Raw genomic sequence first — 23689 nt, 5'->3', positions numbered from 1 at the left:
GCTAGGCACTGTGCTAAGTATTGAGGATTTTAAGAAAGGGAAAAAAGTCTCTACTCTCAATAGTGTCCAAGAGTGGAGTTTTTGTTTCTGTTTTTTAAGTTGTCATTAAAGGATTATTAGATCTGAATTCCTTAAGTGAAATAGATGATTCCCTTTTCTTTAAGCCTTCACTCTGAGAAGCCTGTACATGACAGTATTAGGTTTGACTTCTGTGTGGAAGCAGGGGAATGAACATGATGGTCTCCCCAAGTTCCTTCTAGCTGTAGGATTCGCTGTCTATTACTCTTGCTTCTGGGTGATCCCCAGTGTTTTGCCATAATCATTGCTGTCCACATTTGTTGGGAATGTTGAGTTGGACTGTGTTGTGTTGTGTTTTGTTTCATTTTGACAACAGAATAATCATTTCAGAGTCCATCCTCCAGGACAGGTTTGTCCCTAAGGACTGTGAGGGGAAGGCCTTTGCTGCTGGACCCTTGTAGACACAGAGAGGGGGCCTCTGGCTGCACCCCCACCCCCTGCCATGCTCAGTCTTGTTCTTCTCTTTCAGGCTTGCAAGTGAACCAGAAGGCTTTGACAACATTCCCAGATGTGGTCCTTGTACGGGTGCCCACACCTTCGGTGCAGTCGGACAGCGACATCACTGTCTTGAGACACCTGGAGAAGCTAGGCTGCCGCCTGGTCAACCGCCCCCAGAGCATTCTGAACTGCATCAACAAGTTTTGGACATTCCAAGAGCTGGCTGGACATGGGGTCCCCATGCCAGACACATTTTCCTATGGTGAGTTGCCTTGAAATAGGGCCTCTTCAATTGCTGGTAACTTTCTGTCATCCCCTACCCAGACCTCTTCACAGCTTTTGTTTTTCCCTCAGCAGGAACCTCCCCATCAGACATATTAATCTTACTCTTTCTCAAAATGTGTCTTAGCGTGAACCATGCCTTTCACCTGGGATTTCTACTCCTCTTCCTTCTTTTCAGTTATTCTTCCTCTTTCCTCCAGAACCATCAAGCCTTTCATGATCAGCCTCACCCGAGTGGTCATTCCTCTTCACCACCACCACCACCACCATCACCACCATCTCTTCTTAGGATACGCATAGCATTTTTTGGTGGCATGGTGGGTAGAGTGCAGAGTCTAGTCAGGAAAACTCATCTTCCTGAATTCAAATCCAGCCTCAGACACTTACTAGCTGTGAGATCCTGGGCAAGCCAGTTAGCTTTATTTGTCTTAATTTCCTCATCTATAAAATGAACTGGAGAAGGGAATGGCAGACCATTTCAGTATCTGCCAAGAAAACCTCAAATGGGGTCACATAGGATTAGACATGCCTGAAAAATGACTAAACAATAAAAGCATTTTTGTATTAGATTTATTCTACAATTTTTTAACAGAAACGGAATGTAATCATTTTTCTCCTGTTCAGAATACCACCATTTGACTGTGTTATCTGTCCCAAACTTAGCTGTGCCCCTGTCCTAAAGCTCATATATTTTGTTTACTTCAGGCCCTGTTTGCTTCTATTTTATGTACAATTCCAGTAAGCTTGGTTATTTAGTTTTCTGTCCCCGCTGCCAACAATATCAACTACACCCTAATGCCATGAGGTAGAAAGCCTAGTGAGCACTGTATCCTGTAGATTTAGGGTTAGTTCTGGCCAACAAGGCAGCCAAGAGATAAGTGAAGCCTCGTACCCACGGCTGCTAACCGTCGCTGCTTAACTTGTGTTTTGATCCTGTCCTTTGTATATATCTATTTATGGCTATCGATCGACATCTATGACATATACACACATATATGCATGCATAGACTGTCCCTTTTGTATCTATAGCTAAATCACCATATGTGTCATGCATGTGCACATATATGTTCACACATATATGGTCTTATCTATAATCTCTGTATCTATAGATCCTATACCTATCTGTATGGCATGTATATTTCCATACACACATACACACACACACACATATATACATATCCTCTTCTTAACCTGTGATTTTGTGCCTAGACCAGTGATGGGCAAACTACGGCCCTCAGGCCAGATGCAGCCCCCTGAAATGTTCTATCCAGCCCCATGACATTATTCCTAATCTGACGAATACAATACGATGAAATGTCGAAAGAGTTGCCTTAGAAACAGACTGACAGATGAGCATTTCCTTTCCTTTGGCCCCTCTTTAAAAAGTTTGCCCATCACTGGCCTAGACCAAATTTTACCTCGAGCCCTTTTCTGAAGTGATCGTTCCTTTTGTAAATGAGCTCTGCAAGTCAAAGAAATAATCCTTTTCTGCCCTGGGACTTGGTGTTGACATTGTGTACCTGGACCACAGTATAGGAACCGAGATATTGTCAGGAGTCTTCTTCCCCTCATCACACTCCCTCCATGTGGACTGCCAGGCTCCCTCCCCATTAGGCAGGGATCTCTCCTGGGCTATGGAACCTTATTTTTGAGTCCTGAGTCATGCATATTCCGTTGGTAAAAGGGTTACCTAATCCACTTAGAGACAAACTAGTTTCAGTAGAGGTGGCTGAAACCTTATCCATCCTGATTCAGAGTTGTATTTGGTTCTCAAGTCCTGATGCTTCTTGCTAGAGTCTTTGCAGCACTTTCTGAAATCTCCCTGCTAGCCCCGCCCTGGTCTTCAAGAGACATGGGAACCATGACCCTCCGACTGATTAACCTCTCCAGTCCCCCTGCCAGAGTTCCTAGACTACTGAGGATTAGGGATTTAGGTGCATCTGCAAACTTAATGATTTTTAAAATTAACATCTTTATGCTTTTTTACATCATAATCATTCCCTGATAGACCCTTCCTCCAACCCATAATATGCATGCACCCATGCATGCATGTGTACCCCAACACACACACACACACACACACACACACACACACACACACACACACACACATACACACACTCACTCACATTCCCTCTTAACAAAGAAAAACAGTCAAAACCAACCAATACCAAGCTTTTGCTATATTTGCCATCTGTGATCATCTGCGTCCTGGTCATCACATTTATTCATTGCCTTTTTGCATAGTTTTAATTTACAGTATTGTAGTTACTGCTAGTAAGCATCCCCCAGTTTTACTTTTCTTGATCTATGTCATTTCATACAAGTTTCTCAAAATTCCCCATATTGGTCATTTTTTACAGGGTGACCATATCCCATTGTATTAGACTGTGTACTCATTCAGGCCTTCTCCCATTCAGTGGGTGTCTCCCTTGTTTTCACTGCAACACAGATAGTCTTGTGATATGTATTTTGTTATATGTGAGCAATTTTTTGTTGTTGTTGACTTCTTGGGGTGCCTGCCCAGTAATGGGGGGTCAGATTACTAGGTTAAAGGGCTTGAACTGTTGAATAACTTTTCTTGCATGAATTTGCTTTTAGACTCCGCCCTCTTCCAACATAAACAGGTTCCTCGGGCATCATTGGTGATGCTAGAGTTTAAGACCCCTGGATTTATGAGGATGGATCCATGGAAATCTGACTGGGGGAACATTATAGATGACAGAAGTCAAGATGTCATTCTTCCCCATTTTAATTCACTCTGTGGCTTACTTGGCTGGCTTGCCACAGTCTTAGATATTCCTTCATGCTCCAAAGTGGGTATTTTGCTTCCTTTATTGCTATCAGAATTGTCAGGCCTTCGCTCACCTTCTTCTACTATTTTTTTAATTTTTAAAAACTTTAATTGAAAAAAATCTCATACACATTTTGAAGTCCTAAAGAAAGAAACAAAAAGAAAACAATGAAATGAAGAAGAAATAGCATGGAGAGAGACACAAAGGAGCTTCATACCAGCATCTTGAATCAAGCCCCAAGTTTCAAATCTGACATTGGCAGGAGCCCTCTTAAAAACAAATTACAAAAAAAAGGTTGTTTGGAAACAGAGATAAATATGATTTCTTCTCAGATGCTTACCCAGCTCTGTGCAAACTAAAGATCAGTCCATGAACTAGCTGCCTTCGGGGGCATATTTGGGTATCAGTTCATTAATTTTCCAAATGTCCAATTTTTTGGCATAGCCTTTTACACATTTCACCCCAGTCATCCAGGATCTTCTTCAATTCTTTAATTCTGAGTTTCTTCAGATCCACTCTTCTCAAGTCAATCTGTTGATCATATTTGAATGAACTCTTAGACTTAACTATCTTTCTTCTTTAGTTTCTCACAGATCTTTTTCACAGGAATGTGGTGGATAAGAGGCTTCAACATTTCATTGATGACTTTGGTGGTCACATCATTGAATGGGACCCCCCCATCCCAACATCAACAGTTCTGCAGTGTCTTTAGTGCTAGGAAGGTATAGGTGTTGCCCCTGGCCAGATAGACCATATAATTTCCCTTAACCTGATTCCTGGTATTTGCACTTAGCCAGTTACATACAAAAATTGAATCTGAGACTGCCTCCCTTCAAGAATTGCTGTGCAAATCATCTGCAAGGGGATAATCAGTTAAAGGAACTGGGAGTTTTGGGCATGGAGAAGAGAAGTCCTGAGGGTAAAGGGGGAACATGAAAGCCAGCTTCAAGTATCTAAAGGACTGACAATGCAGAAGGAAGATTCTGCTTATGTGGCTTGGTCCCAGAGGGCAAAAGCAGGAGTTAAGGAGAATAAGCTGCAAATGGGTATTATTCAGGCTTAATGGCAGGATGATTAGAGCTGTCTCAAAGTAGAGGAGCCTCCCCAGAAAGCATTGGGATTCTCTTCCTGGAGGTCTTCAAGCTGAGGCTGGTTGAATAGGTTATATAGCAAGGATTCTTTCTGGGAATGGATTGTTGACCTGAATGGTCATGGAGGATGGTTATAATCCTGGGGTTTGGTGATACAACTCCACCTTACCCAGGAGGACCCCAGATCTGGTTGTTTTTAAAGAAAAAAAAGTCAAGATGTTCACTACCATGTTTCCCAGATGTTTGGGGTCATGAGTTAACCATGAGTTCTAACCAGACTTGCTGAATCAGCTGGATGTGGCAGGATTTGGTCTGGTCTTGTTTTGTTGTTGTTTTTTTTTTTTTTGACATTTTTGACATTTGGCAGGACTTACAGACTTCTCCATATTGGAGAAGACAAATTGTGCCTTCTAGGCATATTGGTCAGTATGAATCAGTAGCCATGTTTCCTGGATTAGGCAATGCCCTACTCCTTTTTCAGTGTTTCATGAACTCTTGGCCAGCTCTTGGGATTGCATCCTGATTTACTCTATTTATCTTTATGTTTTTTGCCAATTACATGTAATAAATTTCCACATAAGTTTTCCAAAGTTACATGATCCAAATTGTCTCCCTCTCTCCTTACTTCCCCTCTCCTGGAGCTGGCAAGCAATTCAATTTGGGTTATACACATATTATTACACAAAACATATTTCCATATTGTTCATTTTCTTATAAAAGTGAATCCTAAAACATAAACCCAAATAACCAAGTGAAAAATCATATGCTTTTATTTGCAACAGTTCTTTCCCCGGAGATGAATAGCATTCTTTATCATACATCCCTCAGAATTGTCCTGATTCATTATATTGTTAATAGCAGAGTCTATCACATTTGATCATTCCACAATATTGCTGTTACTGTGTATGATGTTCTCCTGGTTCTGTTTGTTTCACTCTGTATCAGTCCATGTAGGTCTTTCTAGCTCTTTCTGAAATCATCCTGTTCATCATTCCTCACAGCACTAGCCCTTACAAAGATACAGTTCCTGGTCTTTGGGGATACTGAAACCTCAAAATTAATAGAATTTTCTTCTCTTCTTTTCTAGTAGGTGTCGTCCTTCCTTAATTTCAGCTCATTTTTTGGTGAGGGTCTCAGCTTTTTTTTTTGCAAAAGCGCTTGACAAAAACTTCATTATACTCCTGTGGATGAGATCAAGAGGCATGAATTGGATGAGAAAAGAGTTCAGTAGATTGGGCACTGGGTCAACTAGTGTACTCAACAGTAGAAAATAATCCACATAAACCAGCAGCAAATATCTTCAGGAAAGATAGCTTAATACATTCATTACCCAAAGAGATCTTGAAAGGTCAGAGAAATGAAATCAATCTCATACAATTTAGTTAGAAATAAATGTAAAGTCTCATGCATAGGTTCAAAAAATCAGCATCCTAAATATAAGTATGGTTTGTTGTTCAGTTGTTTTTCAGTTGTGTCTGACTCTTCGTGACCCCATTTGGGGCTTTCTTTTGTTTCTTAAAAATAAACCTCTGTCTTAGATTCAATACCAAATATCACCTTCAGGTCAGAAGAGTGGTAAGTGACTTGCCCAGGGTCACACAGCTAGAAGATGTCTGGGGCTGTATTTGAACCCAGGTCCTCCCATCTCCAGGCCTGGCTCTCCATCCACTGAGCCACCTAGCTGCTCCCATTTGGGGTTTTGTTGACAAAGATATTGTAATGGTTTACCTTTCCTTCCTCAGCTAATTTTACATATGAGGAAACTGAGGCAAACATACCATAAGTATAGTAGTCATGGCTAAATAGCCATGACTTTGGAAAGAACTCTAGGAGTATTGACGGCTTGTAAACTCAATATGAATCAGCCCTCGGAGGTGGCAGCCTAACAAGCCCACACAGTCTTAGGTCAGAGTAGAGAAAGCACAGAATCCAGAACGAGTAGGATTGAGGCGGGGATGATGGAGCAGCTGTCTTCTGCCCTGGTCCAATCATCTGTGGACTCTCCATATTCACCTCTGGGCTCTACAGTTTAGGAAAGGCTTCACAAGCTGAAGATGAGGGGACTCAAAACCACGCCATATGACAAACTGAAAAAACAAGGAATTTTCATCTAAAAGAAGACAAGTTGGGGAAGTGGGGGGAAGAAGACCGCTGTTGCCAGACTTTTGGAGGCCTGGCCCACAGACAGGATTTAGACTTGTTTTGCTTTACTTCAGAAGTTAGAACTATGATCACCAGTGAAAGTTAATGAGACAGATTTCAGATCAACAGAAGGAGAAATTTACTGACAATCAGAACCATCCATAAGTTGAATAGGCTTCCTCTGGAGACAAGAAAGGGAAAGGAAAGGGAGCAAGCATTTATTAAGCTCCCTGCTATGAGCCAGATACTGTGCTAAGTGGTTTATAAATATTATTTCAGTAGTGAATGCCTTGTCACTGGCAGTGTTCAGGTGAGGGATGGATGACCCTTTGTCAGGGATGAAGAAAGGATTCCTGTTGCTCAGGTATGGATTGGGCTTTGTGATCTCTTTTAGCAAGAAGATTCTCTACTCGATCTGTGTATTATTATATTTTATTATATTGTATTTAATTGCTGTTGTCTTCCCTCTTTTCTCTTTCTCCTTTTGTTTCAGTTTTAAAACCTTTTAATTAGATCAGCCAGTCTCTAGGCAACTGCATTCTTCCTGGTCTTTTTGCAATATTTTCAATCTCTGGCCATGAGCCCTTTCATTCCTTTATCTTAAGCCATAGTACAGAAAGCCAACTCCTGTTCTCCTCAGCACCAGCATCTTATCCATCTGTTCATAGCCTACTTACTTTGCTAAAATCTCTGCTTTCATTCGTCAGCACAGATGGAAGCATCACCTGGACCCCTGAAGACTTTTTTTCTTTTTCTTTAATGTTACTGCTTAAAAAATTTTTTTCAATTGTCAAGCATTTCTTTTCTTCTCCCTTCTGTCAACTAGGGGAAAAAAAAAGAAAACCCATGTTAACAGATAAGTATAATTAAGCAAAACAAATTCCAGTATTGGCCATGCTCAATAATGCACCATGTCTCATTCTGCATATTTGTCCATCACCTCTAGGTCAGGAAGTGGGCGATATTCTTCAACATTGGCCCTCTAGAATCATGGTTGATCAGTGCATTGAACAGAATCGAGTCTTTCAAAATTGTTTGTTTTTATAATGTTGATGTTATAGTATAAGACATTCTCCTGGGTCTGCTCACCTCATTCTGTATCAATTCATACATGTCTTCTGAGGTTTCTCTGAAAGAACCTTGTAGTTTCTTTTTTTTATTTAATAATATAATTTATTTCCAGGTACCTCAGACCTTCCCTCTCTTCCCCACATCACAGAAGGCATCATTTGGGAAACATATGAATATATAAATTATGTCTTTTGTGTTTCCATTTTTCAGTTAATTCTCTGGAGGTGAAAATTCACAAATTCAAATATTAAATCTATAACTATATAAATAATGTTCTCTGTTCTATTCGTTTCACTCTTCATTATCTTGTATAGTTTTTTCCAAGTTTTAAAAAAATAATCTGTTCATCATATCTTATGGCACAATGGTTTTCTATCACAATCATATGCCACAATTTGTTTAAACATTCCCCCATTGATCTTGATTTCTAGTTCTTTTGCCACTGCAAAGAGAGCTGCTATAAATACTTTGGAACATATAGGTTCTTTTCCTTCTTCCCTGATCTCCTTGGGAAATAGACCCAGCAATACTATTCCTGGGTCTAAAGGTATATGCAGTTTTTTAGCGCTCTGAGCATAATTGCAACAAATGGTTGGATCAGTTTACAGTTCCACAAACAGTGTAATAGTGTCTCCATTTCTCCACATCTTCTCCAACATCTGTCATTTTAGCCCGTCTAATGGGTGTAAGGCCTTATAGTTTCTTCTAGTGCAATTACATTTCATGATATTTATTTACCATAATTGTTCAACCATTCTCCAATAGATGGGCACTTCCCTTGCTTGGTTTCCATTACTTTGTTGCCACAAAAGAGCTTTTACAAATATTTTTGTATATATTAGACCTTTCCATTTTCCCTTGAGCTCTGGGGTATATCCCTGAGTCATCACTGAGTTAAGGGGCATCATGCATTATCCTGGGAACTGGAGAGGAACTGAGTGGCTAATACAATTCCTTCCTTCAACAACAGGAGGGAGAAGGTTTGAATGTAGGTACCCAAACTGTGTCTCTCCACAACCCTTAGAGACTCTTTTCGCTATGTTATTTGCTAGCAAATGGTTGCTGAAATGAGCAGTCATATTTTGGTTTGACAAGCCTCAGGAGACTTTCTGCCCAATCCCAGATTTGACCTCCCAAAATAATACATCTTACTTTTGCTTCAGTCATGAAGGGCCACTCAGGCATTTCTTTTCTGATGGAGGCTCACTAACTCCATGACCTGCATACAACCCTCTTTGAGCGTCTCCTTGTCAACATCTTCAGTAGCCCAGCCCAGCCCCCCCACACTGAGGTCTTCCTGTGAAGCGTGAATACACTTACCAGCTGTGTGACCCTGCACAAGTCATTTCACATCTGCCTATTTTCTCCTCTGCAAAATGGGTTGTTGTGAAGAACAAATAAGATAATATTTGTTGAGTGCTTAGCACAGTGCCTGGCATGTAGGAGGCTATTAAAAAATGCTCATTTCCTCCTTCTCTTCCTCCTCTGCTACTACACATAAGAGGATCTCCATATGAGTAGGAAAGGAAAGTGAGCCTGTCTCTAGCGGGAAGAACAGGACGGCGTCTCTCTAGCTCCAGCTGCTCAGAGATTTTCCCTCTCTTTTTCCTTTTCTATTTCTTTCTATTTTCATTCTTCTTCCTTCTACCTCCAGAACCTTGGATTTCAAACCTTGATTAAGGTCTCTTCTATCCCTGCCCCCCATGCCACCCCTGCCATGGGGCAAGTAGGTGCTGCAGTGGATAGAACACTGGGCTTGGAGTCCAGCCTCAGACACTTCTTAGCCTCATGACCCTGGGCAAGTCATTTCACCCTGTTTGCTTCAGTTTCCTCATCTGCAAAATGAGCTGGAGAAGGAAACGGCAAGCCACTCCAGTAGCTCTGCCAAGAAAATCCCAAATAGGATCATGAACATGACTGAAAAATGACTGAACAACAAAGCTGTCCCCTCAGAACCTTTCTTTGTTTTTCAGGTGTTCCCACAGCCCTTTTTATCCTTCCCTCCTGGAAACCAGTTGGCTTTAAGTCCGCTTGTGATTGTTGATGGCCCACAGCAAGATAAGAACATGGCCCACTCTCCGGGGGGCCAAACAAAGACCACATCTTCTGTACCTGCTAAGACTGAGATTTTATTTGTCCTGCCTTCTAGCTCCTGCTGCTGCTGTCTGCCCATGCAGCTTGTCTGCCAAGACCTGTTGGCTGAACTCCAGCTTTTGTTGGCAGTTAGCATCCCCCGCTATCCCTCAATTTTTGATCTCCTCGTTCCCAAGATTGGCATAATTGGTCATTAAGGGACTTGTCATTGTCCCATTTGCCCCTTACATAAGCCACAACCTTGATTAGAAAATGCCTTTGTGGACTCTGAAAGATTCTAAAATCACCTTCCCTCTGTGTTCTTCCAACTGTGCCTCCTGGGTCACTCTTGTTAAGGCAACGTGAATTGTCAGGCATTAAAGATGCAGCCAGTTTTATTGACTGAAGGATGGAATTAATTGATGCCTGACTGTCAAGAACCATAGACCATTGATGGAGAGGTCTAGGCACACTGGTGGCATCGGCAAGCCCTTAGGGCAAAAGTGTTGTTAGGGACACATTGATCCTGGACAGGTCTATTAATTACAGTCCCTTTTCCTGGGCGCTGACATTCTGGCTCCCAGGCAGCATGGGCTCAGGCATCCATACCCAGACACCTCAGGGACACAGCTATGGCAACTCCCCTGATTGTTCCAGAGGGAGAGCGCCTAAGTTGCCTGCAGAATGGTCATGCTTGGCCACATCTGCAGTATGGCTGGGGATACTTGATTCCTCTTTTGCTCCATCCTCATACAAAACTGGCCACAACATGTAGAATACTTTAGTTGGTTCTCACAAGAAGATAGCACTCCTTTCAGAAATTAATGAAAGAATAACAAAATTCACTTGGAGGAAGGAAGAGTTGAGAATTTCAAAGGAAACAATAAAGAAGAGAATGCCATCTCAAACTATTACAAAACACTAATCACATGGTGTAAATAGTCAAAGGGAAGTCATTTTAGAGAGGAGGCACTAGCATGGAGAAGAGAGGAACAGGAGGTCTAAGAGAGGCCTTCTGCAGGTGGTGGAATTTGAGCTAAGAAATAAAACCAAGGAAGCCAGGAAGCTTCTTTACTCCTCCCAGCCCAATTATACTGCCTTTACCCTTTCCCCCTTTTTCATGTGTTATCTTCTTCCATTAGATTGTAAGCTCCTGGAGGGTAGGGACAATTTTTCTTTTTCATATTTGTATCCCCAACACTTAGCACTTAGGTGCTTAAGAAATATTTATTGATTGACTAATTTGTGGATGAAGAGAGAAAGCACTTCATGCCTGGGGTACTGTCAATGAAAGACACAGAATAAGATTAAAATAACTTTCATCTCCTATCTATAATGTTGATAAAGATGGTAAAAGACACAAGTAGCCAATGCTGGAGAGACTGTGGAAGCCAAGCACTTTGGTATACAGTTGATGGAGCTGCCAATAGAGCCAACCCTTCTTGAAAATAAATTGGAGTTATACTAAAAAACATTACTTAACTCAAAGTCTTTTGACATAGTGACCCCCAAGAAAGTAAATGACAAAAAGAACAGTACCTTTTATACCAAAATATTCATAGCAGTAGGAAAAAACTGGGAAACAAGGTGAGTACCTCTCCAGTGGGATTGGTCACATAAACAATGACCTCCAAATGGAATCATGCAGTGCCCTGAGAAATATGTGCAGAATTCAGAAAAATCTAGGGAGAACTGGTATGGAAAGAAGAAAAGTAGAGTCAGGAGAATCACCCATACAAAAATGACAGCAGTGTAAGTGAGAACACCACAAAAGGCCATTGGCCTTGGGTCCAGAGAACTGCATCACAAAATGCTCTTCTCTCCAGGTAGAGACAAGGGTTGGACCAGACAGCTCCGAGATCCCTTCTAGCCCCAGACCAATTGGATTCTGTCTCTGTCTGGAGAGGGAGGGTTGCGGGGTGAGGATGAGGATTTGCACTCCTTCACTGCTTTTTATAAAAGAAGATTCGGGGTTGGGGTGGGTAGGGTGTCGTTAATGGAGGTGGCACATGACAGTGTTCTTAAAGACCCAAAACGTCAACAAAACACTTAACTATTCTAACTAGCTAAAACCCTAATCCCCTGGCCTCCTTCCTAATTTCTCCTTCCTCAAATAACCTACCTCAGCCACCCCAGGCAGAAGTGCACAGGTGGGTGCTGCTCTGTTACTTGCTTCCTGGAGCAGTCTTCTGGGCCGTGCCCATGTCCTGCCTATATTCTCTTCTCTTAGCAGCCTTGTCCTGCTCTCATCCTACAGCCTCTCCTCCAATTCAGCCATGCCAATAAAGCTGTGGGGTCAGACACTTGCTCAGTCAAGTCATGGGCTATCATTGATGTGGAGTACCTTAGAGGTAATTGTTTTACAGATAGGTAAACCGAAGCAAAGAGAGCTTAAAGTCACACAGTGACAGAGCTGGAACCTGGCATCCACAGCTCCCAGCCTAGGGCCCTTTGCATTCTCCCTCACTGTCTCTCTGGAGTTGGGAAAGTGAACCCTTTCCAATGAGCTACTGCTGTAGGGTTAGAGTCAGGATACACTTCAGGGTGAAATGTGACAAAACTGAAGAAGTATTCAAGGGTCAGGATCAAGACATTCTTTTGTGTGTAGTCTTTCCTCATTAGAGTGTAAGTTCCTTGAGGGCAAAGATTGCCCTTTTTTTTTTTTAACCCTTATCTTCTCTCTTAGGATCAATATTGATTCTAAGGTAGAAGAGTGGTACAAGTTAGGCAATTATGGTTAAGTGACTTGCTCAGGGTCACACAGCCAGAGAGTATGAGGCTAGAATGGAACCTAGAGGACCTCCCCTCTCAAGGCCTCTTTATCTACTGAGAGCTGTCCCAGCTGTCCCTTTTTTGTTATTATCTCCAGAGTTCAACCCAGTTCCTTGGTTAAACAATAAATATTAATTAACTGACATCAGCCTGGGGACAGTAGCTCAAGGTCATGGTTTAAAGTAAAGCTGCTTCAACAAGGAGGAATTGCAGTTAGGAACGAAGGAGCTCATAAGAGAGCTACAAAAGCAAGATTAGCAACCCAGGAGATAATGGGGGTGGGTGAGGGGGCTTCAGACTCTAAGGCCGAGCAAGTCAGGACTCAAAAGGCAAATCTCCAAGAAGTGGGAAACAGCCCTTAATTACCAGTAATATCTTTTCCCTGTTTCCCTGAGTGATCAGATCATCGGTTACATCCCTGGGTCCAAACACAAGGCAGGGAGAGCCTCATGTACAAAGACTCTGATGTGGGAAAGAATAAAATGTGGGGTAGGGGCACAAGGAGGGTAGAACTGGAGAAATGGCAAGATGACCAGTTCAGCTGTAATAGCAGTATGCTGGGGAATGCTGATGGATGAGGGCAGATAGAGGGGCTCATTGGTGGAGGATCCGGAATGTCAGGCACAAGATCTAAGACTTCACCTGGAAAGCAAAACCTGCCTAAGCCAGCTACAACATGGTGATAACTGCTTGATAAACTGCTTGTCATCCTGGCAGCCATTCAAACGCTGACCTCAAACTCTTACTCTCCAGTCTATGGGAACTGATGTGAGGAGCACTGCTGTCCTGCAGAAGGCTGACCTCTGAGAGCATGCTGCCCTTTCCTTTCCACCAGCTCTCATGCTCCCTTTTCCCCCTTTCTTGGCAGGTGGTCATGAAGACTTTGCCAAGATGATTGATGAAGCTGAGCCCCTGGGGTACCCTGTGGTGGTGAAGAGTACTCGAGGACATCGAGGTGAGTGCTTCTCAGTGTGTGGCACCCCCAGGATTTACTGGCCCACTTGGGAATTAGGGGGAGAAGCATTCAACAGGCCCTTAGAAGTGCTTAATAAAGGCCTGATGTCATACCATATATAATGAGCACTTAATAAATATCTACATGGGCTTATGGGAAATAGAAAAGGCAGAGGATATGGTTCCCACTGTGAAAGAGCATAAAGGCTGGCCCAGAAGCCAACATTGGCATCCCTGAAATATGTTATAAAGAAGGTATCTTTGTCTACTATTATAGTTATTATAGGGTATATTAATCAGGGAAGCTGTGCTTTGGATTCCCTTGATAGCTGGCGCAGGGACACCCGAGTCCTGCCACTCAGCTGGATGTTATAATAACTGCCCCTTCTCGATAACAGCACCCAGGCAGGATCCCTAAAGGTCAGTGGAGGGGTAACCCTTTCAGGTCCCACCTGGGGTTGGATTGATTATTAATATTGGGCTCTATTAGCCTTGGATTAAGTTTTCATCTGACTGCATTGCTCCCTCCCCAAGAGTTGTGATGTAATAACTACTCAGAAAGGTACTTAATAAACTTTATCTATAGATGTTAATAAGGGAAAGGAATAATCAGGAATGGATTGAGGATAGGAGACCCTGTCACTAATGGCTATGATCACTAATCCCTCAGGACTGTAGGCTGTTTCAGTAATGCTAGAGCTCTTGTTCTTCACCTCCTCTGGCTCAGCTTGGCCATAGCCAAACCAGAAAAAGCGATCTGCTTGGTTGATACAGATATCAATGATCCCTCTCAGCTTCTTATTGCCAGTTATTATGTCAGTCCTACAGCCATCAGGAAATACCTCCCTTACCTCCCTCTGCTTCTTCTCCTTCCATCTTCCCAGTTCCCACCCGGGCCCGGATACTTAAATATCTAATGATGGTTCAGATGTCTAAATATCTAGGGGAATTCAGAGAGAATCAGAGGACCCACAGTCAGAGATCCATAGGTCAATGCTCTAAGATCAGAAATCAATGCCCAAGGCCAAGGGTTCCAGGCCAAGGGTCCAAAGCCAAGGACCCTTGTCAGATGGCTGTCAGGGTATTTATATCCTCTGGCCAACTGCCTTTCCTCTTGTCCTCACAGCATCTGGGAACATTCCAATGTCTCCAACTGTCTTTACCTGTCAATCAAGGTGAGACTCACAACTCCCAGAGTTTGAATATGACAAATACCAGAACTCTAAAATTCAGGCAATCCATGGTCAAAGGCATAATGGAATAATGCAACCTTGGATCAATTACTTACCCCCTCTGGGCCTCAGTTTCCTCATCTGTAAAATGAAGGAGTTGAACTAAATGGCCTCCACAGTCTCTTCTGCTGATTGTGATCCTAGTTAATTATACCAATAGATGTTTACAGAGTGCTTTTGGTATGTAAGACCTGTCCTTGGTGCTAGAGACCTCAATCATCCCAGAATCACTGAATCTTGGTTGGAAGGAGGAAAGCAGACTATTGCTATCTAATCCAGCCCATGCTTGAACAAGAACTCCCTCTGCAGCATACTTGGTTACCAGCAGAGACTTGAAAATCTCAGGGAGGGGGAACCTACAACCTCCTGAGGCAATGCATTTGCATTTTGGGATGATTCTCATGGCCAGAAAGTTTTTCCTAACTTCCAGCCTCAGGCTGCCCGCTCTGTGCTTTCCACCAGATGCTCCCACTTTTGCCTTCTGAAGCTAACAGAACAAATAATCCTGTTCCAGGTGTCATCCCTTCATATACTTGGAGATTACCTTCCTGTTCCTCCCCCCCCCTTCTCTTTTCCAGGCTAAACATCCCTATATCCCACTACCTATTCTCATACGACATACTACTGAGGACCTTTATCTAATTCATTTATAAATATAAATAGCACAGGGCCAGACATAGCTCCCTAAGGAGACCTCTTTCTAAATTGAACCACTGATGACCTTTAGGGCTTGGCTCATTCACCCATTTCTAAATCCACAGGAATAGCATGAGACACTTTATCAAATGCTTTGCTAAAATATAAATAAACAACACCCATGGTCTTCTTTCAATCTACCAGTTTGATAGCCCTGTCAAAAGAGGAAATAAAAGTTGTATGTCATGACCTGTTCTTAATGAACTCTTTAAAATCACTATTTCTTTTCCTACATGTTTGCCAATCATCCCTTTATTGATACATTCTAGATTTTTGCCAGGAATCACAGTCCAGTTCACTGGTCTATAGTTTTAATATAGTTATATGTCTTATTAAACATTGGATCAAGATGGGCCCTTTTCCAGTCCTGCCATACCTCTCCCATTCCACTGACTCAGCAGTCATACCAGCACCCAAAGATGTAGTTCCCCTGGCCACTAGAACTTACTGAGGGTATCTGGGTTCTCTCTTACTGTCTCCACATTTTCTGAGTATAATTTCCCTTTAGCCATTTTTGTTTTGTTTTTTCCTTTTCAGTTCAGAGATTCAGTCCACAGAAGCAAAATGAGCATTGAGCAGCCCTTCTTTTTCTCAATCATCAATGTTCCATGGACTCAAGCAGAAGCTCCAGTCCTCCTTTGATTTGCCTCTTTTACCCAATATACCTTTAAAAAACCCTTTTAGTTATCCTTAGCATTCCTTACTAACCTGAGCACAGTCTGAGCTTTGGCCTTCCTAACAATATTCTTATTATATTATCCCATGTTTTTGTAGTCATCCTCTTTTACCTTCCCTTTCTTCTGGCTCATATATATGTCTTGTAAATTCTACATTGCTGAGCTCCCTGTGCATCCACATTGGTTTTTTTTCATACAACTGCCATCATTTTTTCCTCCTCATCTGAATTGTTTCTCTTTGTGGCTCCAAAATTTCCTATTGGGAGTTTCCTTTCCCTCATGGTATCCTAGATACTTTTGTAGGATTATCATCCCTGGAGGTAGGAGCAGCTAAGTGGCTTAGTAGATAGAACACCAGGTCTAGAGTAAAGAGGGTCTGGGTTCAAATCTGGCCTCCGACACTTCCTAGCCATATGATCCTAGGCAAGTCACTTAACCCCAGTTTCCTAGCCCTTGCCTGTCCTCTGATTCGATTCTAAGACAGAAGGGTTTTAAAAAATTGTCATCCAGGGGATCCTACCCACCCTTCCTCTGAATCTGCATCCTTTGAATCTAGAGTCCATTGAGACTATGACTAGCCTTCTTTTCTCCTCTTCTCTTTCTTGAATTCTTAAGATGAACTGGCCACTTCTGCTCAAGTGACCCTATCCCACCTAAATACTCCTGGTGGTGAGAGTTAGTCACAATAGAATTTCTACGTGTTTGCTCATCTACCTTTTAAAGGATTAAATTATTTTTCCTGGTTATATATTTTATTATGTTACAATTTAGGAAGACTATCAATAGTATAACAAAATAGAATATGGAAACCAAAATTTCAAGAATGTTACTAACAATAAAACCAGATAAACAGTAAGATGGAGTCAGTTGCTCAAGTAAGAATAGGAAACTTGAGGAGAAATTCAGGAATAGTTTGGCGTGTACTCTATATTTTGGAAGAGCACATTTGACAGATTCTAACTCTTAATTTGGACAGGATAGAATTTCTCCATATGGGAGGGAGGGAAATATTTCATCAAATCATCCTCAGAAACTCTAGTTCTGAAAGGAGCCTTATGATAATATGATCCTAGAACCGTAACATAAGGGACCTCTGAGGTCATCTTATTCAGCTTCCCATTCCACATAAGAGGAAGCAAGGCCAAATGCTACATAGGTATTAAATGACAGAGGCAGGGTTTGAACCCAGGGACTCTGACTTTACATCCAGGGCTCTTTTCATTGCCCAAAGTACCTGAGGTCATAGTCTAACCCTATCCATTTTAAGGTAAGGAAACTCAAGAGACTTCAAATTACTTGCCCAATGTCATACTGGTGAGTAGTAGAACCAATATTGGAACCCAGTTCCATTGACTGCAAATCCAGAATTTTCTTCATTCCATGATGCTGAACTGAGGCTTAAAATGATTTCTTCACCTGACATCTGTTAAAGAAATAATGTGTGTAGAGGGAGATATAGATGTATAATTATGGTGATGATGTGCATCTGTCTATGATCTCCTCAGCTGCAGTTGGTGGGAGGAACACCTACTCCTATCACCCTGGCTGCTGCTGTAAGTTATCCCTTTCTCTCTAACAGGTTTGGTTGATAACCTGTTAAAAATTCCTTTAGCAGCTGCCCAAGTAAGGTCCCTTGAGAAGTTAGATAGATAGTTAACCTTTCCAGGCCCAACCTGAGGCTGGATAGATTGGTATGGACTATTGATCAGCCTTGGATAATGTTCAGGATCTGTGTTTGACTACTTTCCCAAGGGCCATGATAGAAAGATCACTCAGGAAAGTACTTGTTATTGAACACTCTTTATAAGTAGGGAAAGGATAACAAGGTCAAGGATTGGGGATTGGAAACCCTATTGATCTATTATCTACTAGACTAATTAACAATCAGGACTGGAGGCTACTGATCTGGTGGAGGCCTGAGATTTCACCTCTCCCTCTATCTCTGGTCAGACCTGGCCACAGCCAAGCCAGAGAATAGGAACTGCTGTTGATGCAGCTGTGTTGGTGATGTTATTCTCTCAGCTTTTCACTTTCAGTGTTTGGTGATGTACTAGCTCTCACAGACTTCAGGAAATATTCAAATTCTTCCTACCCTCTTCTTCATAGACCTCCCAGCCTCCCTTCACTACCCAGAGACCCAGAGACCTAAAGAGCTAGAAAGATTCAGAGACCTAGTGATCTAAAGAGCCCACCCAACCCCAAAGGTCAAAGGCCAAAGACCAAAGACCCCTTCAAGTGGCTGTCAGGAGAATTTATACTGCCAGGACAACTGACGTTTACCCCTGGCTCATGGCATCTGGGAACATTCTATGCCTTCCAACTGCCTCCCCTGTCATTCAAAGGTGGCATCCATCAATTCCCAGGATGTGAATATAACAATTTCTCTTACTATGTTATCTTTATATATCTGTATATCTTTCTCTATAAGTCTATATTTGTGTATATGTACATATACACACATGTCCATAAACACACACACATATATATATACATATATATGTATATATATGTGTATATATATATATTCATTCTGTGCTCCAAGTGTCTTATCTTTCCATTGGGAGATGTATAGCATGTTTCATTGTCAGTCTTCTGGGAACATGGCAGGTCATTAAGCTAATCAAAGTTCCCAAGTCTTTCAAAGCTTTTTGTCTCTACAATAATGCTATCATCATATAAATTGTTTCCTTGGTTCTGCACTTCACTCTCCATCAGTTCATATAAGTCTCCCCAGGTTTCTCTGAAACCATCTTCTTCATCATTTTCTTTTAGTGCAATTTCTTATAGTGCAATAGTAATCCATCACAATTATATACCATAAAACTTAGCCACTGTCCAACTAATAGGCACTACCACAGACTTCAATTCTTGCCACTTCAAAAAGTTATAAATTTTTTTTGTATATCCCTTAAGAGTTGTTTTTGCTTGAGACCGATTCCTCTCTTAATCTTCCTTCCCTTTCTCTCTTCTCTCCTTTCTCTCCTATTTCCCTGTTGAACAAAATGTCTATACCCAACTCTGTTTGTGTTTTCTTAACTCATTTGACCAGTTCAGATGGGTGAGGCTGTAGTGTCAGATTCTCCCCAATTCTGTCCCTTTCCCTTTTTTTGTATCAAGTTCTACTTGTGTACCCCATTTATATGAAATAATTTTCACTAAACTTTCTTTCCCTTCTCACTCCATGTATTCCCTCCTCTACTTTTAAAATCATCAAGAAATAACAGAACACACCTTAGCCTTCTGTTTAATTAGATTCCTTTCTGTGACCTCTAATGATAATAAGTTTCAGAGAGAACACAAATTAGAAGATAAGCAGTTTATCCTTGTATGGTTTCTTATGATTGTTTATTTACATTTACCTTTTAGGTTTCTCTTGACTCCTGTTTTTGTCTTTCAAAGTTTCTACTCAGCTCTGGTCTTTTCATCAGGAATACTTGAAAACTCTATATTTCATTAAAGGTCTGTTTTGGGTATATTATAGTCCAGCCTCTCCACTTTTTTATATTAATGACTGCTAAATCAGTGACTATAAACCTGATCCTGTTTCCTTGATATTTGAATTCTTTCTTTCTGGCTCTTTATAGTATTTGTCCTTTGGCCTAGAAGCTCTAGAATTCAGTGATTCCCAAAGTGGGCGCCACTGCCCCCTGGTGGGTGATACAGCAATCCAGGGAGGCAGTGATGGCCACACTTTTTTTTTGTAATACATTCTATTCTGAGTTCAGTAGATAGTTTCATAATTTCCAGGGCGCTAAGTAATATTTTTTCTGGAAAGGGGGCAGTAGGACAAAAAAGTTTGGGAACCACTGCTCTAGATTTTGGCAACAATATTCCTGGGAATTTTCATTTTGGGATTTCTTTCTGGAGGTGACCAGTGGATTCTTTAAAGTTCTACTTTTCTCTGTTTCTGAGGGTTCCAGGCAGTTTTCTGATTCTTTGAACTATTATATTTAGGATCTTTTTTATAGTTTTTTATCATTTTCTAGTAGTCCTATGATCCTTACATTTTTTCTTCCTGATCTGTCTTCTAGGTCAGTTGTTTTTGTTATGAGAAACCTTAGCTTTTCTTCTTTTTCCCCTTATCCTGGAATGCCTCCCCTGGGTATAGATACACTCCTTAGTCCACTCTGGTGGTGTGATCTGGAACTGGGTAATGAGTGACAAAGCTGCCATTTGGCACATGTTCCCCTAACCCACATAAGGTCATGGGGCCCCACTATGGGTCTGGGACCTTCTCTTGCCCCAGTGCACAACCTTGGGCCTCTTTCAGCTGCTAGGTATTGTGATACTCTTCATGGCATATTCTTGGCTAGACCCAATCCCCAGTATCCATAGACTTACTTTCTGTCTCCCAATCCTGTGACCTAGGTAGGAAAAATAACTCCCTGTGACTTTTTCTTGGATTCTGGAATCAAGATTTTGTCTGGCATGCCTTCTGGATCTGTTTGGAATTTTGTTGAGGGGAGCTTCCATGTTTCATTTTGCTGCCCCATCATCTTGACTCCTCCCAAACCAATCCCTCTCCTAGGCAGATGGAATGTAAAGAATCTTTGGCTAGGAAGGTTTGTTGATTGGTCTTCTGCCCCACTTCCAGGTACTGAATTCTTGCCTTATTCCCCTGTGATCAAGCTCTTCCATGTTACCCAGGCATAATAAATTTATATCTCTGCCTTGGTTATCTGACTAGTACTCTAATTCCCTCAGGAAGGTGGCCCTGACTTTTATCTCTTTTGGTAGACTAGAATCTTGCCCTTTAATCTTAATCCTAATGGGCAGATCTCTGGTTTCTGGACTTCCATAGGCATTCCATTAAAACTACTGACATAAAACATGATTTTACTTTAAAATAAAAATTTTCATTCTATTATCTCTATTTTCCTTATTGTACAGTTAAAAAAATAGTGTTTTGTCCAGTTCTGTACAACTCTTAATAACCTAATTTGGGGTTTTCTTGGCAGAGATACTGGAATGGTTTGCCATTTCCTTCTCCAGTTCATTTTACAGAAGAGGAAACTGAGGCAAACAAGGTTAAATGAATGCCCTAGTACAGTGTCTGAGGTTGGATTTGAACTCAGAAAGATTTTTCTTGATGTTAGGCCTTGTGTTCTATCCACTTGGCCACTAAACTTCCCTGCATCAATTGATATAGATTGGTCCTTCAAGGTTTCCTTAAATTCCAGTACTTCTAGTGTTGTAACTGCCTGAGTTCTATTGCTTGTTGCTTTTAAGTACTTTGATCATATATTTTTGGTCTCCAAATTTCATCCATCACAGCATCTCCAAATTAGAAGGGACCTCAGAGTTCCAATCTGTAACTGACTGAAACTCCCTGAAACCTCAAATTTAACCTTCATCTAAAGATCCCTAGGAAGGAGGAAACTATTGCCTCCAAGGTACATAGTATATTTGAGGGGAACTCAACTTGGTAGAACTTTTTTCTTGTTTTGAGCCTAAATCTACCCCTCTCTTACTTTCACTTAGTTTTGCCTCTTAGGGCCAAGCAGAACTAATCTTACATATTTTCCATATGTCAACCCTTTGAGTACTTGGACATGTGATTATATTTTACTCTGACTTCTCTTCCTTTAGGCTAAAAACCCCTTTTCCTTTCATCTGATAATGTTGGCATGATTTCAAGGCCACTAATTTGTTTGCCTTTCTCTCTAGCTTATCACTAGCTTTTATTTTATTAGCTGCTATTTCACATTGTTGACTCATATTGTGATTTAAAAATTTAATCTTCTTTTTATTTTTGCTATTTGGGGAGGAGTTTTTAGTCCTCAAAACCCAACCCACTACCCCCATACCTTTTACCAATAAAGTGCCATTTAATCACACCTCCTCACCTTATACTTGAGCCCAAGTGTAAGATTTTACATTAATCCCTATTAAATTTTACGCAGTTAGATTTGGTCCAGCATTCTAGCCAAGCAAGATCTTTTATCCCTCACAGTTTTACATTTCTTTTTATTAAAGTTTCATAAAGATTCCAAGTCCTTCTTTAGAGGTGATGCTGCAAATTCTTAGAAAGCCACCCCTTTGTTTGATGTAAGCTACAGGAGATGCTCATACTGAATCTCCCTGTGTTGCTTTTATAATGCCACAAACCTAGCTTGTTTTTCATCGCATTTACCACCAGTGTGACCTTTGGTAAGATGTCAGACTTCCCTGAGCCTGAATTTCCTTGTCTGCAAAATGAAAGAGTCTGCTTAGGTGGCATTTGAGGCTCTTTCCAGTTTTACTTCTATAATCCTTTGACTTGCAGGAGTTGGACCTCAAATACATAAGAAGTTGGAAGATAGTTGTTTTGCTATTGATTCTTGCAGGCACACAGAGATTACTCTTAATCATGGGACTTGGAATCAAGAAGTGATGTTTCCAGGGGCACCTAGGTAGTACAGTGGATAGAACCAGGCCTAGAATCAGAAGAACCTGGATTCAGATCTGGCCTCAGATCCTTCCTAGCTTTGTGACTGCAGGCAAATCACTTAAATCCATTTGCCTAGCCCTTACCTCTCTTCTATCTAAGAATATTGATTCTTTTTTTTTTAAACCCTTGTACTTTGGTGTATTGTCTCATAGGTGGAAGAGTGGTAAGGGTGGGCAATGGGGGTCAAGTGACTTGCCCAGGGTCACACAGCTGGGAAGTGGCTGAGGCTGGGTTTGAACCTAGGACCTCCTGTCTCTAGGCCTGACTCTCACTCCACTGAGCTACCCAGCTGCCCCATATTGATTCTAAGTAAGAATTAAAAAGATGTAGCAGCAGCAGTGTTGTCCCAAAGCAGGGTTTGGGGAATGGTTAAATACTCTGTGGTGGTATGTGAAGGTAATGGAATATTATTATGCTACAAGAAATCACAAATATGATGAATACAAAGAAACCTGAACTTATGCAGAATGAACTGAGGTGGCACAGAGGATAGATAGAGTGCTGGACTTGGAGTCAGGACACTTCCTAGCTGTGTGACCTTGGGCAAGGCACTTCATCCTGTTTTCCTCAGTTTCCTGTCAAATGGACTGGAGAAAGAAATGGCAAACCACTGCGGTATCTTTGCCAAGAAAACCCCAAATGGGGACATGAAAAATCAGACAAGACTGAACAACAACCACCCAAAGAAAACACATACAAAATGACTATAAAAAGATGAATGGAGAAAATAACTACCACAAAATCAAAACTGAAGGTTGCAAAATTATAGATGAGGAAAATAATCACACCTGCCTCACAAATGCCTTGTTGGGAGGAGCAAGCAAGATGGCCCCAAAGATGAGATGAGAAGATATTTTTGTAGATGTGGGAGGTCAGCGGGTATAGAGCATGGCATACCATAACAGAACTTTTTTTAATGTTAATCAATTTTGCTGATTTTTTTTTCTCATTCTTTTCC

The 23689-nt window shown here is 41.4% G+C and overlaps 1 protein-coding gene across 1 annotated transcript in view; it reads left to right on the top strand.

Annotated features, from left to right (window-relative positions):
- The window catches only part of RIMKLA (ribosomal modification protein rimK like family member A), a 63848-nt gene that overhangs the window by 30024 nt on the left and 10135 nt on the right, over positions 1-23689 (top strand). The window contains exons 2-3 of the mRNA XM_044671424.1: positions 548-778; positions 13611-13697. Coding sequence (XP_044527359.1) covers positions 548-778; positions 13611-13697 — 318 coding nt within the window. The remainder of the gene's footprint in view (positions 1-547; positions 779-13610; positions 13698-23689) is intronic.

Source organism: Gracilinanus agilis, chromosome 3 (assembly GCF_016433145.1).
Source record: "Gracilinanus agilis isolate LMUSP501 chromosome 3, AgileGrace, whole genome shotgun sequence".
Taxonomy (NCBI): domain Eukaryota; kingdom Metazoa; phylum Chordata; class Mammalia; order Didelphimorphia; family Didelphidae; genus Gracilinanus; species Gracilinanus agilis.
This window is presented reverse-complemented; position numbering and strand designations above follow the sequence as displayed.